Source organism: Trachurus trachurus (genome assembly GCF_905171665.1).
Source record: "Trachurus trachurus genome assembly, chromosome: 23".
Classification (NCBI taxonomy): Eukaryota; Metazoa; Chordata; class Actinopteri; order Carangiformes; family Carangidae; genus Trachurus; species Trachurus trachurus.
The window spans coordinates 2,354,263-2,371,935 of NC_139912.1; the positions used below are offsets into that span (position 1 = coordinate 2,354,263).

The 17,673-nt window shown below is 41.5% G+C and overlaps 1 protein-coding gene across 1 annotated transcript in view; it reads right to left on the minus strand.

Annotated features, from left to right (window-relative positions):
* ptprr (protein tyrosine phosphatase receptor type R) overlaps positions 1–17,673 on the minus strand; it is a gene marked incomplete at both ends in the record, with an annotated part of 42,965 nt that overhangs the window by 3,546 nt on the left and 21,746 nt on the right. The window contains 9 exons of the mRNA XM_083999301.1: positions 413–523; positions 1,390–1,527; positions 3,786–3,865; positions 5,702–5,786; positions 6,614–6,803; positions 11,204–11,338; positions 11,456–11,580; positions 12,532–12,654; positions 14,916–15,023. Of these exons, the coding sequence (XP_083855427.1) occupies positions 413–523; positions 1,390–1,527; positions 3,786–3,865; positions 5,702–5,786; positions 6,614–6,803; positions 11,204–11,338; positions 11,456–11,580; positions 12,532–12,654; positions 14,916–15,023 (1,095 nt within the window). The remainder of the gene's footprint in view (positions 1–412; positions 524–1,389; positions 1,528–3,785; positions 3,866–5,701; positions 5,787–6,613; positions 6,804–11,203; positions 11,339–11,455; positions 11,581–12,531; positions 12,655–14,915; positions 15,024–17,673) is intronic.

Consider the following 17,673-nt stretch of genomic DNA (forward strand, 5'->3'; position numbering starts at 1 on the left):
CTAAACGTGGATAAACTTAACAAGGACGTCTACATCTGCTCTAAGTTAAGTCAACAACGTATTTGAGGCAACATATTGTCAGAGATGTTTAGATGTTAGCCAGTATCACAACTAAGCATAAAGTCCGCTAGCTTAATGCTAACGTATAATGTAAAACTCCATAGACAGGCTAACAGAAGTTAGCCCGTCGCAACCGGCAGCCATAGCAGTAAAGCTAAGTGAAGTTTTGGTGACTTCCAGATGATATTTAATCTTTCTGTCTCCAAAAACCACCAATTGCCTCCTGTGAAATGTCTCCTACTGTGACAGCTGTTGCCATAGCAACTGTCACCGAATGTTGACTGTTTGTCCCAGTGAGTGGAGGGGGCGGGGCTTAGCCAGAGGAAGTGTGTTGTTCAGGGTGTGTGTGTACCTTGAGTGTGAGGCTGCGAGTGGTGTAGTGTTCACTTTCTCTGACGCTGTTCACCAACACCTCGATCTTGCCGTAGATCCCTCTCTTCTCCGGCCAGTAGAGAACACACTTCTACAAACACAGAGAGGGAATGTCAGTTAAAGAAAAGACTCACAGCACTTAAAGGGATAGTTCAACATTTTTGGCAAATTGGCCCCATTGCCATAATCCCTATAGTCATAGCAGTAGGTTCGTTACCTTTAATTATTATATAACAAAACGTTACCAGACAGAGTTGTTTTAGAGGGAAATACAGAGACTGCTTGATGAAAAACTGTCCCTGAAGGCAACGTGCATCAGCGGTTTTGCATGAGTTTCCCTTTAAAACAACTCTGTCTGGTAACGTTGTGTTATTATCTCATAGCGTGGTGAATGTGCAGCTCACAACTTGTCCACCAGAGCGTTGTGGAGTTGTTGGATTGTGTGTTTGATGAGTTTGATGAGGGAAACCAAGAAATCCCATGAGCCTCCGTAGCGTAGCTCTGAGCAGCTCACGGCTCTGCTCCGCCGTTCTAAAAAATAGCTTGCACCGACAATTAAAGGTAACGAACCTACTGCTATGACTATAGGGATTATGGCAATGGGCCATTTTGCCAAAATGTTGGACTATCCCTTTAAGTCTCCCCTGAAGTTTGTTAATTAACAGTTTTTACTTGACCACAACATGAATTTCTGTTTCTGTCTCAACAACTTGAATCTAACGAGCTGCTACTTGATCACTTCCTCCAAAGTTTCAACAGATTCTTCCATCTTCTTCTGAAGCATCTTGTTTTGTTATACGTAATAAAACATAGCTATTGCAATCTGTAGACATAATAAAAACCTTTCCGCAAATTAGCAAACAAGATAAAAAAAAAAAACGGTGACCTTATTTTGCTTTTTTTTTTTTACAAAATGAAGATGTGCATCAGACACAGACTCTTTGTTCTTCACTTCACCTCGTTCTTCTCCTTCAGTTTGGTGATCATGACGATGACCGGCGCCTCCTCCTGCCACGCCATCTGCCAGAAGTCGTTCACCGTGTTCACCATGGGACCCTGCGTGGCGATGAACGCCTTCTCGTCGCCTAGGTAACCCTGTGGGGCAGGAGCCAATCACACGATAGCATCAACAGTCAGGGGTTTACATTACTTTATACTACCATTTACATACCATTTATGTAGCTAGTCTTTGTCTGGTTAAAAACATTTCTCTTTTAGCTTATAGCTGAGCTCTTTTAAGAACTTAAAACCTTATCTATTTTCTTTTATTTGCTCCTGCTTTTAACTCTGTTTTTGTTTGTTCTTATTCTGTTTTATGCTTCTTTTTTTAATGTTTTGTCTTTATGTAAAGCACATTGAGTTGCCTTGGTATGAAATGCGCTATATAAATAAAGATGCCTTGCCTTTGTCAACAGAGATGTTTATAACTGTATTTTGATGTATAAGATGTTTGTATTCTGCCTTTTTGGTAATGAAACTAAACTTAATCAAAAAGATTTGTTTTCATTTGTCTCCTCTCACACTGCAAAAACTCAAAATCTTTCCAAGAATATTTGTCTTATTTCTTGTCAAAATGTCTAATTTCTAGTCAAAACTAAACTCTTTCCACTTTAAATTAGACTCGTCACCTAAGATTTACTTGTTTTTAGATCATTTGCACTTGTTTCAAACAAATTTTCACTTGAAATAAGTAAAAAAAATCTGCCAGTGAAAGCAAGTTTTTTGTGCTTGTAATAAGAAAATAAAAACTTGCTCCACTATCAGATCATTTCAAGTGAAAATCTGCTTGAAAGAAGTAAAAAGTGTCTAAAAACAAGCTACTTTTTAATGTGATGAGTCTTATATGAAGTATAATGAGATTTGTTTTGACTAGAAATAAGACAAATATTCTTGGTAAGATTTTGAGTTTTTGCAGTGCAGTCCATTGTTTTCATTCTTTATTTTCATATATTTCTGGACATATTTACTGTGTCCAGTCATTTGCATTAAACCAGTTCCTACAGGAAGTTATATATGACAGTTTTGCTCATAGTTCGATCATCGGCTCCATATTTCATCATGGTATTTCAGTTTTTATCCCTGCCACGTGATAAATCCTCCGTCTGACCTTGGACGAGCTAAAATTGGTGCGTGAACAGTCGGTTGAAGTATTTAAACACAGCTTCTCTCATGTGCCCCCCCCTCCCCGGCGGTTTTCGACTGTTTCGGCCCGAGCTTCCTGACAGGAAGACGCTCTATTGTGTCGGAGTCTGAGAGCGACATTAGCGACTTCTGCAGCAGCGGTTTGACTTTCACTGTGTTTGTGCTGATGAGGAAGCCAGAAGAAAAAAAAAAACCTTGTTGGCATTCCAGATATGTGATGTGATAGATAAAGTCAGTGTGTTGGATGTTTGTTCTCAGGTCTGGAGCAGATCGAACAAACAACTGTCGTCATTATTCACTGCAAAAACTCAAAATCTTTCCAAAAATATTATATTTGTCTTATTTCTAGTCAAAACTAATCTCTTTCCACTTTAAATAAGACTCATCACCTAAAAATTAACTTGTTTTTAGATCATTTTCACTAGTTTCAAACCAATTTTCACTTGAAATAAAAGCAAGTTTTTGTGCTTGTAATAAGAAAGAAAAACTTGCTCCACTGTCAGATTTTTCTACTTATTTAAAATGGAAAAAGTAAAAAGTGTCTAAAAACAAGCTACTTTTTAAATGTGATTAGTCTTATTTTAAGTATAATTAGATTTATTTTGACTAGAAATGACATTTTGACTAGAAATAAGACAAATATTCTTGGTAAGATTTTGAATTTTTGCAGTGTTGACTGCATGAAAAGTGCAGAAAGATAAATAGGTCTGTGAAAACCAGGACACAGGAGGGTCGAGCTGCACGAAGTTCAACATGATGATGTAGGTGAACCTGCACTGCAAAAACTCAGATATCTCACCAAGAATATTTGTTTTATTTCTAGTCAAAATGTCATTTCTAGTCAAAACAAATCTAATTCTACTTAAAATAAGACTCGTCACATTAAAAAGCAGCTTGTTTTTAGACACTTTTTACTTCTTTCAAGCAGATTTTCACTTGAAATAAGTAGAAAAATCTGATAGTGGAGCAAGTTTTTCTTTCTTATTACAAGCACAAAAAACTTGCTTTCACTGGCTGATTTTTCTACTTATTTCAAGTGAAAATTAGTTTGAAACAAATGAAAATGATCTAAAAACAAGTTCATTTTTAGGTGATGAGTCTTATTTTAAGTGGAAAGAGATTAGTTTTGACTAGAAATGAGACATTTTGACAAGAAAAATGACAAATATTCTTGGAAAGATTTTGAGTTTTTGCAGTGTGTAATTACCCACCCGTATGCAATTGGCGTTAATGTAGGAGCTCAGCGGGTCGTTGCAGCTCTTGGACTTCAGGATCACCCTGGAGTGAGGATCTAGGACACACGGCGAGGAGACGAGGGTTCAGGATACAAGGGAGGGAGCAGAGAAAAGAGAAGGCCACAGAGAGTTAGATACGACATCGACATTCATCCTGTTTACTCCGAGAGAGAGTAGGAAAATAATATCCAGGGAGCTGCATCTCACACGGTGATTATCAACTAAAAATAATAATCACCGTGTGACCAGGAAGTACCAGGTGAGCAGGGGGGCGGAGTCTCATGATGCTCTGGACGGAAACCAACTGACCGGCAATGAAAAGACGACACAGGAAGAGGTTGAGATCACCAACTGAAGTCTAACCTTCTTTTAGACCTGGTCTTGACTTTGTTAAAACCTTCTTTCAGACCAGAGGTCGGCAACCCGTGTGGCTCTCGTGGTTTAGAGAGGGCGAGCTCATTTGGGGAAAAAAAGATATGAGAAGATAGGCTAATAATGGACATTCACTTGTTCATTGTAATAGTTATTTCTTTGGAGATTAAGATGCTCATGTGACATTAAAATAAAACATGTTTCAATATTTTGTCGATCATCACGTAGGTTTTATTCCACCATAAAGTACAGTAGCTACACATGGCTCGCGTCTCACAGATGAGAGCTTGCCATCGTGAAAATCAAAGTGACGTCTCAGAACCCGTGCAGTGACGTTCAGAGGCAGCAATCCCATTAACCAGGTGAGAGAAATTATTTGATGAGCTATTATTTTGAAAATATATACTATATCGGACCTTGAACCGAGTCTCATATTCAGGTTGACAGCTGCTGTACGTCACAGAAATCAAGGAATGACGGCTGAAATCGACATTTTTGGGGGCTGCCCTTATTAATGAAAGAGACTGCTGCTGCTGACCCTACAATTTCTCTGCCCATCACCTTCTTGGTTAAAGCACGCGTGTCTGTGCATGTGGGCCGTTCAGATGTAGCATCATTGGTGCGCACAGATCACACATTACTTTCACGCGGGGGGGGGTGGGGGGGGTTGTGGCTCCGAGTGGGTTTTGATATGATGGGACAGGGCCCAAACGGCTCTTTTAATGCTAAAGGTTGCCAACCCCTGTTTTAGGCCTTGTCTTGACTTTGTTTGGACATTATTTTAGACCTGGTCTGGACTCAGTTCCTTAACACTGTGTCTTGACGTGGACCCGGTCTCAGACCCGCCTCGGTCTGGACCAGGGCCCAGAACCAGAACCAGGACGAGCAGTGACAAAACCTTCAGAGAAGACGCTGGTATAACTGGGACACAGGAAGCGGTTTGATTGACAGCAGCTCTAGGTGAGCATTCCTCTGCCGTGATTGGAGGGAGGGAGGGTCCTTCCTTCCTTCCTTCCTTCCTTCCTTACGGACACTCACCCCCTCCACCCCCTCTACCACCTCTACTGCCCCGCCCCAAAACATGAGGGCACATACCAGAAACCATCATTGTGTCTTTTTCTCTGTGTGTCTGTGTGTGTGTGTGTGTGTTACATAATGTCTTCATCAGTCTCACTCATTGGCCGACAGTGTGAGAACAAAATGTTCTCTGAGGAAAATGTATTGTTCAAGTGTGTGTGTGTGTAGGTGTGTGTGTGTGTGTGTGTGTGTGTGTGTGTGTGTGTGTGTGTGTGTGTGTGTGTGTGTGTGTGTGTGATATTAGTCGTCCTTGAGGTTGTCGGCCTTTGACCTTGAACCCCTCCCACACACTAAAACAGCTTCCTGGTTCAACAGGAAATAAAACACGGGTTGTTTTAGAAGGTGTTTCTGTTTCCTAGCAACTTTGAGACGGTTTCCCTATTACACACACACACACACACACACACACACACACACACACACACACACACACACAGACTCACTGGGTAGTATGGTCTTGTATCTGTTCTTGGTGCCGTGGTTCGGGACGTCCAGCTCCTTGGGGTCGATAAAATTCATGGGAATTTCCTGAAACAAGAGAAAGAAAAAAAACTTTCAGCAAAAGAAATAAACTTTATAGACCGAATCTCCTTGTTGTTTACATTCTACTTCCGGGTAGAAAACCAGCACGTAATGTGAATGTGATCAATAGTAACAAACGAGAGTTTAGCTATATATCATATTTTCACGTCCTATCACCGTTTAGACAAATCTGAAATGATTGAAGAAACATTACTATTTCTGTGTGTGTGTTTTGTGTTGCTATGTGTTGTATTTATTCAGTTTGGGGGAATCACAGTGTCTAGAAAGCATCAGTGGCTCAGCTGACAGGGACAGCTAACGGTAGCTAAGCTAACGGCGGTATTTAAGCTAGCAGCAGGACGTCAGCTGTTAAAACCCTCCCGTTGTGGGACACGACATGAAACTACTCCAGTTAGCTCAGTCATGTTGGAACTCAGATATCCGCTGGAGAAAATATTTTTTCATGGAGCGTTTATTGAGTCACTGAGTTATTAAAGTTAAACAGGTAGCTAACCGTTAGCCCGGCTAATCTCCGATAACCATGACTAATTACAAAAATGTGCACACAGAAATAGTAATGTTTGTCCAATCATTGGTTTTATAAACTTTACAAACATCAGATTAGTCTAAACGGTGATATAGTGACATGGAAAATTAGATATAGTGAAACTCTCGTCCGTCGCTATTGTTCTCATGCTGGTTTTCTACCCGGAAGTAGAATGTAAACAACAAGGAGATTCGTCCTATTAAAATTCAAAGTGTGTGTGTGTGTGTGTGTGTGTGTGTGTGTGTGTGTGTGTGTGTGTGTGTGTGTGTGTGTGTGTGTTGCGTACGGTGAACTCGGCGTGCAGCCTGTGTGTGTTGACGACGACGTCTCTCAGCTGTTGCCTCGTCAGCGGTCGCCGGGCCGACAGCAGGTACTCCCTCGCCGCCGACTCCCGGGGCGTCACCACGGCAACGCTGAGGGGCTCCACGGCGCCGAGGGCCGACATGTCCAAGACCAGAGAGACGTTAGAGCCTCGTCTGGAGGAGGAGGAGGAGGAGGAGGAGGAGGAGGAGAGGAGGAGAATATGAAGAAGAAAAAAGAAAGAGGAGGAGGAGAAGAAAAAAAGAAGGAGGAGAAGAAGACAAAGAAGGAGGAGGAGGAGAAAAAAAGAAGGGGGAGGAGAAGATGAAGAAGAAAAAGAAGGAGGAGGAGAAGGAGGAGGAGGAGGAGAAGGAGGAAGAGGAGGAGAAGATGAAGACAAAGGAAGAGGAGGAGAAGAAGAGGAGGAGGAGGAGGAAGAGAAGAGGAGGAGGAGGAGAAGAAGAAGAAACAAAGAAGAAGGAGGAGGAGGAGGAGGAGACGAAAAAGGAGTTGGAGGAGAAGACAAAGAAGAAGGAGGATGAGGAGGAGACGAAAAAGGAGTTGGAGGAGAAGACAAAGAAGAAGGAGGATGAGGAGGGGGGGAACAAAAAAAGGAGGGGGAGAAGATCAAGAAAAAGGAGGAGGAGGAGAAGAAGAAAAGGAAGAGGGAGGAGGAGAAGATGAACAAGAATGTTAAAAACGTCAGAGGCCGTTGACTCAGGAGAAGGAGGATCAAGTTGGAGGTGACTGTGACTCAGGAGGAAACTTCTCCTTCTCCTCCAGATGACATCATCTTCTCCTCCGTTCAGTCACTAAGGTGTTTCTGCTTCTTTTCTTTTTAAGTCTGATCTTATTGTGAACGTTATTATTCACACATCACAGCATTACATCATGTTCCTGCTCCACCAGAGAACATAAAACTGAACTCCCATAGAAAGAAAGAAAGAAAGAAAGAAAGAAAGAAAGAAAGAAAGAAAGAAAGAAAGAAAGAAAGAAAGAAAGAAAGAAAGATAGAAAGAACAAAAGAAAGAAAGAAAGAAAGAAAGAAAGAAAGAAAGAAAGAAAGAAAGAAAGAAAGAAAGAAAGAAAGGACAAACAAAAGAAGAAAAGAACAAAGGAAAGAAAGAACAAATGAAAGAAAGAACAAACTAAAGAATGAAAGAAAGAACGAAAGAACAAGCTAAAGAAAGAAAGAACGAAGGAAAGAAAGAACGAAAGAAAGAGAGAAAGAAAGAACAAAAGAACGAACGAACGAAAGAAAGAAAGAAAGAACGAAGGAAAGAAAGAGGTACCTCCCTCATCACCTGTATCATGTTCATCTGAAAACCAAACCTCCATTTTTCCTTCAGTTTAGGCTACATGAAGAAAACTAAATGACTAATGATAAAAAAAAAATCCAATGACATCAAATAAAACAAGTCCCTAAATAAGAAAAGAGGAGAAAGAAATAATAAGAGTACACACATATAAAGAGGAAAAGTAAAAATGGATCATTTTTCTTTCCTTTTCTTTTTTACTTTGACGTTTATCAAGTCAAGTTGTCAGGATTTGATGCCAAACGACACACAACCATTTATAAAAATGTTAAAATAATCTCAACTTTTCACAATTTTTTTCTCAACTACATAAAAAAACTGTTGTTTTCTATTTTGATCAGAGTTAAAAACTCTGGTAACACTTTACAATAAGGGTCCCTTAATTAACGTTAGTTAGTACATTATTAACATTAATATATAAACTAATGTGTTAATTAATGCTGAGTAATGCATACAATGATAACTAATTACATTATTCAACTTTAATTATTACTTTATTAATTTATTAACTAACTTTGAGTAGTAAACATTAATTAACTGCTTACTAATAGGCTACATTAATTAATGTGTTTCCTAATCCTGAGTAATACATAATAATGGTTGGTAATATATCTATAAACAGTTAATTAATGCTTAATAATGTACTAACTAACAACCCTTATTGTAAAGTGTTACCAAAACTCTAAAACAAGAACGTGAGATCAGAGGAAACTCCTTCAATGTTCAGCTCAACAAGGAATTTGTATTTGAACCGTTTCTTTCTTCTGATTTGATGTTTTTTATTTTCATTTAAAGAAAAAAACCCAAACAGAAAACACTGTTTCTGTTTTTGTGTTTTTAGTTGAAAAGCAGAAAAACAAACCGTCTGAATTTAGACTGAATGTAAACAGAGTTGTCACATGAACTCATCACGTTAACACATGTTCTCTCCAGTGACTGAGAGGAGCGCACACACACACACACACACACACACACACAAAGACAAGGTGAGCTTTGATGGGTGTGTGTGTGTAGGTGGAGTGTCGTCTCGCTACGTGTCAACCGGCTTCCTCTGCAGGACGCTGTTTCTTCCTATTCGTCTGATTGCTGATTGGCTGCCATCCAGTAGTGGACACACACACACCCGCACACACACACACACACACACATGCACACACACACACACACACACACACACTAAAGAGACACAGACACCAAGAAAAACATCCTGTTCTCACTCTGAAATCTTCCTCTCTTACCTTCAGAGACACAGTTTGTTCTCCGCTTCGCACTTGAACGCCCCGGCCCCAGTCTGATGTAACCAGAACAAAATGGCCGCCGCCGCGTTCTTCTCTAACCCGTTAGCGGAAGAGTCACGAGCTGCAGATAACGGCTAAAGAGGCCGAGGCCCAGATAAAGATGTTTTCTTTTCACTTATGAAAACGACTTAAGGAGGAAACGAGGCGACGCTCAGAAACGAACTATGAGATAATAACACAACGTTACCACACAGAGTTGTTTTAGAGGGAAATTCATGCAAAACCTCTGATGCGCGTTGCCTTCAGGGACAGTTTTTCATCAACAGTCTCTGCATTTCCCTCTAAAACAACTCTGTGTGGTAACGTTGTGTTATTATCTCATAGCGTGGTGAATGTGCAGGTCACAACTTGTCCACCAGAGCGTTGTGGAGTTGTTGGATTGTGTATTTGATGAGTTTGATGAGGGAAACCAAGAAATCCCATAATGAGCCTCCGTAGCGTAGCTCTGAGCAGCTCACGGCTCTGCTCCGCCGTTCTAAAAATAGCTTGCACCGACAATTAAAGGTAACGAACCTACTGCTATGACTACAGGGATTATGGCAATGAATGGGCCAATTTGCCAAAATGTTGAACTATCCCTTTAATAAATAAATATGTTAATTATCTTTAATATAAACACGGAGAGCAGTGATGTAACGTTCAGGTGATTAATGAGCGTGGGAAACGAAAAAAAAAAAAACGAGGTGAAGGACGCTAATGTACACTTCCCTGACACGGACGCCTCCCTTCATATAAACATCACACACACACACAGGCAGCGCTGATAGACACACACACACCGAGTATACATTGTTTATGGAGGAAACCTATCTCAATGTGATCCTCAAGTGCTGATATTTAAACACACACACACACACACACCTCCATTTAAAGCCTCCTCATCGACACGTACGCAGGTCGACACCTGCCTGCTCCAACAATCAGAGGTCAGAGGTCGCTGTTCTTTCTCACAACACAAACACTCACTGTTCTTCCGCCGCTTCATCTGGACAGAATCAGCGATAACGACGTTCAAACGTTACGAAACTTAACCTACAGGTTTCGTAACGTTTGAATCTGCTGTTTCTTTTGCCTCCATCTGGGGATTCCTGATGGGAACTGAAACCGTAGACGCTCTGCTGTCCCACCGTTATCACAGACAGTGAACTAAGCGCAGACGCTCCACTGTCCCACTGTTATCGCAGGCAGGTCCCTGCTGCAGTCAGAGACCCGCTCTGCGCCGCCGACTGCTCGTCAGTCTGCTGCTTTTCACACTGATGCTGCTATTCGGACTGAAGTCTGCACAACATGTAGTAGTTTACTGTGTGCGACCCTACACTTCACTATCTTTAGTTGTTCACGTTCACAGCTGTTTGTGGGCCAAATGGCCATGACAAAATTAAAATACTTTTGTATTCAACAGCAACAGCTTTTGGGTGAATTCTTCATGTCATATTTTTAATAATGCACCAGGTTACTGTCCCAATAGCAATCCATTGCTGCAGGTGCCCTGGATCTGTTCAGTATTCTGCCCTACAGCATGTTTGTAAAATTATATAAATTATATATATGTCTATCAACATTCTGGGATTGGTCCTTGCCATTTTCCCCAGTCTTATAGCCATCATTAACTACCAATAGGCTACTTCATTAATTTAATACTAGTATGTTGCATAACTAGAAATTGAGGTAACAGCTCAAAAAACGGTTTTAATGACACTAAACCAAATTGATATCGGATCGAATTGGATCGGAATGAATCGGATCGAATCGAAAAAATCGATTCTGAATCTTAAGAATCGGAATCGAATCGATTCTTGAAATTTGAATCGATACCCAGCCCTACCGGTTTCCCACTATTAACGCAGACAGTGAACTAACCACAGACGCTCTGATGTCCCACTATAATCGCAGACAGTGAACTAACCACAGACGCTCTGATGTCCCACTATTATCGCAGACAGTGAACTAAGCATCACTCACCTTTCCTGCAGCCCGGCGGCCGGTTTCATCCTGAAGGGGGAGGGGCAGGGCTTGAGCTCGTTACTGGCCGTCACCGGGGCGACGCTGGCGAAGGTGGAGGGGGCGTGGTTAGGGTTGCCGTTGACGATGGGGGAGCTGAGAGAGGAGGAGACGCAACAATCGTGTCACAACAAACGTGTGAAAGTCGAGTCGTCGCTTCACGAGTCGTCGAAGCGAAGTGACGTCACCTGTTGTTGTTGTGTAAACAGTTACCTGGGCAACGGGACGACGGGCGGCGCGAGGCGGCGGCAGGCTGTGATTGGCTGCTGCTGGGGAGTGGGCGTGGCTACAGCTGGAGGGAGCTCAGCCTGGACCATGCTGCTTCCTGACGTCACCACCTGGAGGCCACACGGACGCCGTCAGTCACGACAACAACAACAACAAGTTTTACACGTTAAAGGGATATGCCAACTTTTTTTTTTCGCGTCTTGCCTCACTCCCGAGTCCATGACCAGCAGATAGACACCATCCTTTCGACTGTGCGTGCAGTAACCATGGAGATAGAGCCGTATCGCCCGTAATTAGCTTAGCTCAAACACTGGAAGTGTATGGGTAGTGTTAGCCTGCCTCCTACCCGAGCCGAAATCAGCAGTCAGAAGCTGATTTCATTTTAGCTCTAAACTCTGTAAATATTTCACTTTATCCACATTTCAAACATGTTTAGGTGAGAAAGTAGCCGTTTAGATCAGCAGTGTGTCGTTCATTTGTCTAAATACCAGCTGTTTACAATTTTGTTGGGACGAATTCGGCGCTACTCAAGCTAGCCGTTGTGACCAACGCACTTCCGGTTACTTTCACAAAATAAAAACACCCGTTGCCCTTTACATACAGAAAACCATGACGATAGAATTTGTGCTTTTACTTTGAAACAGGAAGCTAACCTACCCTCGATGTAGCTAGCTTGAACCAAAATAAACCGTCTTTACTTGAACCCTCCGTTTTGACCGATCTCGTCCCGTTAGCGGCATTTGACCGCTCAAGATGCCTTACCGGAGAGTTTTGTCAGCTCTGAGACGAAGATCGGCCCGCCGGTTTCCGTTTAGAGTTGCTGAAGAGTTTCTCTGATGACTTTAGGTGGAGGCAGGCTAACACTACCTATACACTTCCAGTGTTTGAGCTAAGCTAATTACGGCGAAACGGTTCTATCTCCCTTGTTACTGCACGCACAGTGGAAAGGATGGTGTCTATCTGCTGGTCATGGACTCGGGAGTGAGGCAAGACAAGTAAAAAAAAAAAAATGTTGGCGTATCCCTTTAAAAGACAAAACAGCTCTGGTGACGGGCGCTGACCTTGGTGCCCTTTGACCTCTGGGCGGAGTCTGGAGAGGCGGTCGGGGTCCGGTGGAGGTCGGGGGGCGGAGCTTTCAGCTGTCTGTCAGAAACCTGGACTTTTTCCTTCAGTCGGAACAAAACCTGGAGAGAAGAGAAGAAAAAGAAGAAACTAATCGATCGGTGTCGCAGCTTAAAGAGTCCGGGGAAGGAACCAGAACCAAAGAGAAACCAAAGACCAGAACGTCCAAAATGAGCCAATAATCATGTTTCCATCCGCTTGGCAATCAAATTATCTAAATATCGATAAAAATATCAATGTGAATAACGCCGGTTCAAGTGCGTTTCCATCTGAGACCTTTAAATCAAATAAAAAGCCATGCGTAATGACGTCATCATGTGCTGTTTTGCGATCATGGGTTTGCAATTTGAATTCTGTTTGTACCTTGTTTAAATGACAATAAAGGTATTTAATTTAATTCAATTCCTGCTATCCTATTTCCATCAGCATTTGTCGCATTAACTTTGTATCGATCAAGAGAAAATCTGATGAGATCGACCGTATTAACTTCTTATCGCTATTCATGATATTTAATAGAATTTTACTGTTTCCATAAGGAAGTTTTAATTCGATATTCCTGAATGTGAATAACAACGTGCAAATGGAAACATGGTTAATGTCTCTGAATCGGGGACTTTTCCCTGGATCAAAACACTTGACGTCCAATCAAATTTTATCTTGATAAATGTTTTTGTCGGTTTTTATGTTGTTTACACTTTATTGCTTTGCACCGATCGGCCATGACAGAAGTCATCGTTCAAGCTAGATTCAGATTCAGCTTTATTTGTCCTTTGTCCTTGTGCAGGACTTTGGGCAACTGAGCTTGTTTTTAAATGTGCTATATAAATAAAAATTTGAGTTGATTTTGAGTATTAAAAGATAACAGTGTATATGTTGTTTATATTAAAGAGATTCAAGATTCAGTTTATTTGTCAGATACATTAATACAAGATCATTGCAGTGAGATGATGTGTGCATGTTCTCCAATCACTGTGCAGGTTAAAAAACATTAATGGAAAAGAATAAGTATAGTTTCTTTATTGCTTCGGATCAAAAAATGGAAAATATTTCTTCTGTTCTGTTTTGTTTCTGCTCCTTCTCAGTGTTTGTTCTTTGTGTGTTAGAGCTGAATCTTCACTGATCTGGGTTCAGCCTGTAAAATCAAATCCTACTGACAAAAACAGAGAACCGTAGAAGATACAGACGGATCCATGAGGCCAGTGAACGCCTCACGGTGTTATTCTGTGTGCAACAGCTCCCTCAGGTGGACGAAGTGTCGCACTACAACTGAGAAACAGTTCTCTGGGTTTCTACACTGTGTTTTTGTATTTGTAGTAAATTTGTAGTTTTTGATTGATGATGTGTAACATTTTATCTTACTATTCCCGCTCCCTTTATTCATTTATTTTAATTTAATTTTAAGTAACGACCTCCACGTGTTTTTGTCTGTAATATTTAACATACGTTCACACATTTTACTTTGAGGCATCATCTTCATCTTTTGTGTTTGACAACAAAGTAACATCTAGTGCAGTGTTTTTCAACAACAATCTTAAACAACTGTATTCTACTTTCACTTTCTCAAATATAAATTGAGTTCAAATAAAATGCAGCATACACACTGCAACATCTTACCAAGAATATTTGTCTTATTTCTGGTCAAAACAAATCTCATTCTACTTAAAATAAGACTCATCACATAAAAAGTAGCTTGTTTTTAGACACTTTTTACTTCTGTCAATCATATTTTCACTTGAAATAAGTAGAAAAATCTGATAGTGGAGCAAGTTTTTCTTCCTTATTACAAGCACAAAAAACTTGCTTTCACTGGCAGATTTTTCTACTTATTTCAAGTGGATATTTGTTTGAAACAAGTGAAAATGATCTAAAAACAAGTTAATTTTTAGGTGATGAGTCTTATTTGAAGTGGGAAGAGATTAGTTTTGACTAGAAATGAGACATTTTGACAAGAAATAAGATAAAATATTCTTGAAAAGATTTTGAGTTTTTGCAGTGTAAAAATATCTGAGCTGGCGCATCTTGATTGACGGCCGCGATCACGTGACTGCACATGTCAAAATGGAGCCAAAAAAGGTTGGGAACGCCTGATCTAGTGTGTGTGTGTGTGTGTGTGTGTGTGTGTGTGTGTGTGTGTGTGTTTCAAGGCCAGGTCATGATGACCTTTGACCACAGACACAAATTGGCTAAAGGCAGTCGGACTGTCTCAGCCAATCAGAGCGGCCGAGGCGGAAGGAGGTTTAGCGGCGTGTTGCATGATGTCAGCGCTTATGCTGATCTGCATGTGTGTGTGTGTGTGTGTGTGTGTGTGTGTGTTGCATTTTACCATCAAGCAGGTGATGACGATGACGAAGACGGTGAAGAAGAGGACGACAGCGTAGAAACCCTCTCTGCTCCACACATGGTCTCTCTGTTCGCCCTGCAGCACGTTCTTCTGCAAACAGGAAGGAAATTATAACGATTTAATTAATTAAAAAAAACTCTGATTCTCATTCACATCATAATAAACACTGGAGACACATCTGGAGCTGCTGTGACTGAACATCTGGAAAGATCATCTCCTCTACAGCAGCAAGAAGAAACATTAAGAAACATTTTGAGGTTAGAATCAAATGTTATTCATTTACACACTCAGAGCTGTTGTTTCATTCTATTAAAGCAGAAGTAAGTGGTCCGGTCGTTTTCGCTAATGCTGCGTTCCAGGCAGGCTTTTGAAATCGTAAATTACAGCTTCAAGTCACAACTTACGACTTTGTAGCGTTCCAGGCAACCCACTCGTGTTTTTCCGACCTGTTTTACCGGTGAAAGTCACTATAACGGCCACTCGTAACTTCCGACCGGTGAACTCGTACCAGATCGAACTGGTACGACTTCACGGTCGGAAAAATACGAGTTTCCTTGAACGCACCATAACAGTCCTCGTCCCTACGTCGCCACATTCACGGCGTTCCTTGGCTGCACACACAGCCCTGCATGCCGTTCTCTCTCCTCATTGGATAAAAACTGTAGGATACGATAAATGTTTTCTCCTCGGCTCAGAGCAGAGCAGAGGGACTGAGAGACCCGTGTTTCAGTCCAAACACTCTATGTAAGTGATTGCTGTCGGAAGATACAACTATTTAAGACTTATATTAACACAAATATATCACTTACTTCTGCTTTAAAGTTAGCATGCTACCCAGTTAGCTTCATCCCTGTCTGATACCGAGTCGCTGTAGCGTCCAGGCTGCAGAGGACGAGTTATAACCTGATTTATTGTAAACGCAGCTCATTGTTTGTGGGCAACAGTTCATGTAGCTGCTACTGTACTTCACGTTATTAATCCGACCAATCACACCAGACCAGGAAGTAAACAAATGGAATGCTAGGCTACTGTTAGTCACGTAGCTGTAGCGAAAAAAACGTAGAAACAGCTGCATTACTGAACAAGATGGGACGTTAAACCTGAAACCTTGAAAAATACATCACTGAATAACGTATACGTTTTTTTCTGTTTTGGTGATATGAACTTTTTTCTCTTTTTTTTCAAATTTGGCAGATTATCACTTTTACAGGGATACGCCAACATAATCCTTTCGACTGTGCGTGCAGTAACAAGGGAGATAGAGCCGTATCGCCCGTAATTAGCTTAGCTCAAACACTGGAAGTGTATGGGTAGTGTTAGCCTGCCTCCACCTAAAGTCGCTAATTAGCTTAGCTCAAACACTGGAAGTGTATAGGTAGTGTTAGCCTGCCTCCACCTAAAGTCATCAGAGAAACTCTTCAGCAACTCTAAACGGAAACCGGCGGGCCGATCTTCGTCTCAGAGCTGACAAAACTCTCCGGTAAGGCATCTTGAGCGGTCAAATGCCGCTAACGGGACGAGATCGGTCAAAACGGAGAGTTCAAGCAAAGACGGTTTATTTTGGTTCAAGCTAGCTACATCGAGGGTAGGTTAGCTTCCTGTTTCAAAGTAAAAGCACAAATTCTATTGTCATGGTTTTCTGTATGTAAAGGGCAACAGGTGTTTTATTTTGTAAAAGTAACCGGAAGTGCGTTGGTCAAAAAGGCTAGCTTGAGTAGCACCGAATTCGTCCCAACAAAATTGTAAACAGCTGGTATTTAGACAAATTAACGACACACTGCTGATCTAAACGGCTACTTTCTCACCTAAACATGTTTGAAATGTCAATAAAGTGATATATTTACAGAGTTTAGAGCTAAAATGAAATCAGCTTCTGACTGCTGATTTCGACTCGGGTAGGAGGCAGGCTAACACTACCCATACACTTCCAGTGTTTGAGCTAAGCTAATTAGCGACTTTAGGTGGAGGCAGGCTAACACTACCCATACACTTCCAGTGTTTGAGCTAAGCTAATTACGGGCGATACGGCTCTATCTCCCTTGTTACTGCACGCACAGTCGAAAGGATGGTGTCTATCTGCTGGTCATGGACTCGGGAGTGAGGCAAGACACGGAAAAAAAAAATGTTGGCGTATCTCTTTAACATACGAATAGAGCAACTAAACGGCATTAAAGCAGAAGTGAGTGATCCGGTCGTTTTCGCTAATGCTGCGTTCCAGGCAGGCTTTTGAAATCGTAAATTACAGCTTCAAGTCACAACTTACGACTTTGTAGCGTTCCAGGCAACCCACTCGTGTTTCTCCGACCTGTTTTACCGGTGAAAGTCACTATAACGGCCACTCGTAACTTCTGACCCGTGAACTCGTACCAGATCGAACTGGTACCACTTCACGGTCGGAAAAATACGAGTTTCCTTGAACGCACCATAACAGTCCTCGTCGCTACGTCACCACATTCACGGCGTTCCTTGGCTGCACACACAGCCCTGCATGCCGTTCTCTCTCCTCATTGGATAAAAACTGTAGGATACGATAAATGTTTTCTCTTCGGCTCAGAGCAGAGCAGAGGGACTGACAGACCCGTGTTTCAGTCCAAACACTCTATGTAAGTGATTGCTGTCGGAAGATAGAACTATTTAAGACTTATATTAACACAAATATATCACTCACTTCTGCTTTAAATGAAAAAACAAAAAAACAGACATATTGAATGGTATATTGTCTCTGCTCTGGTGTTTCTGG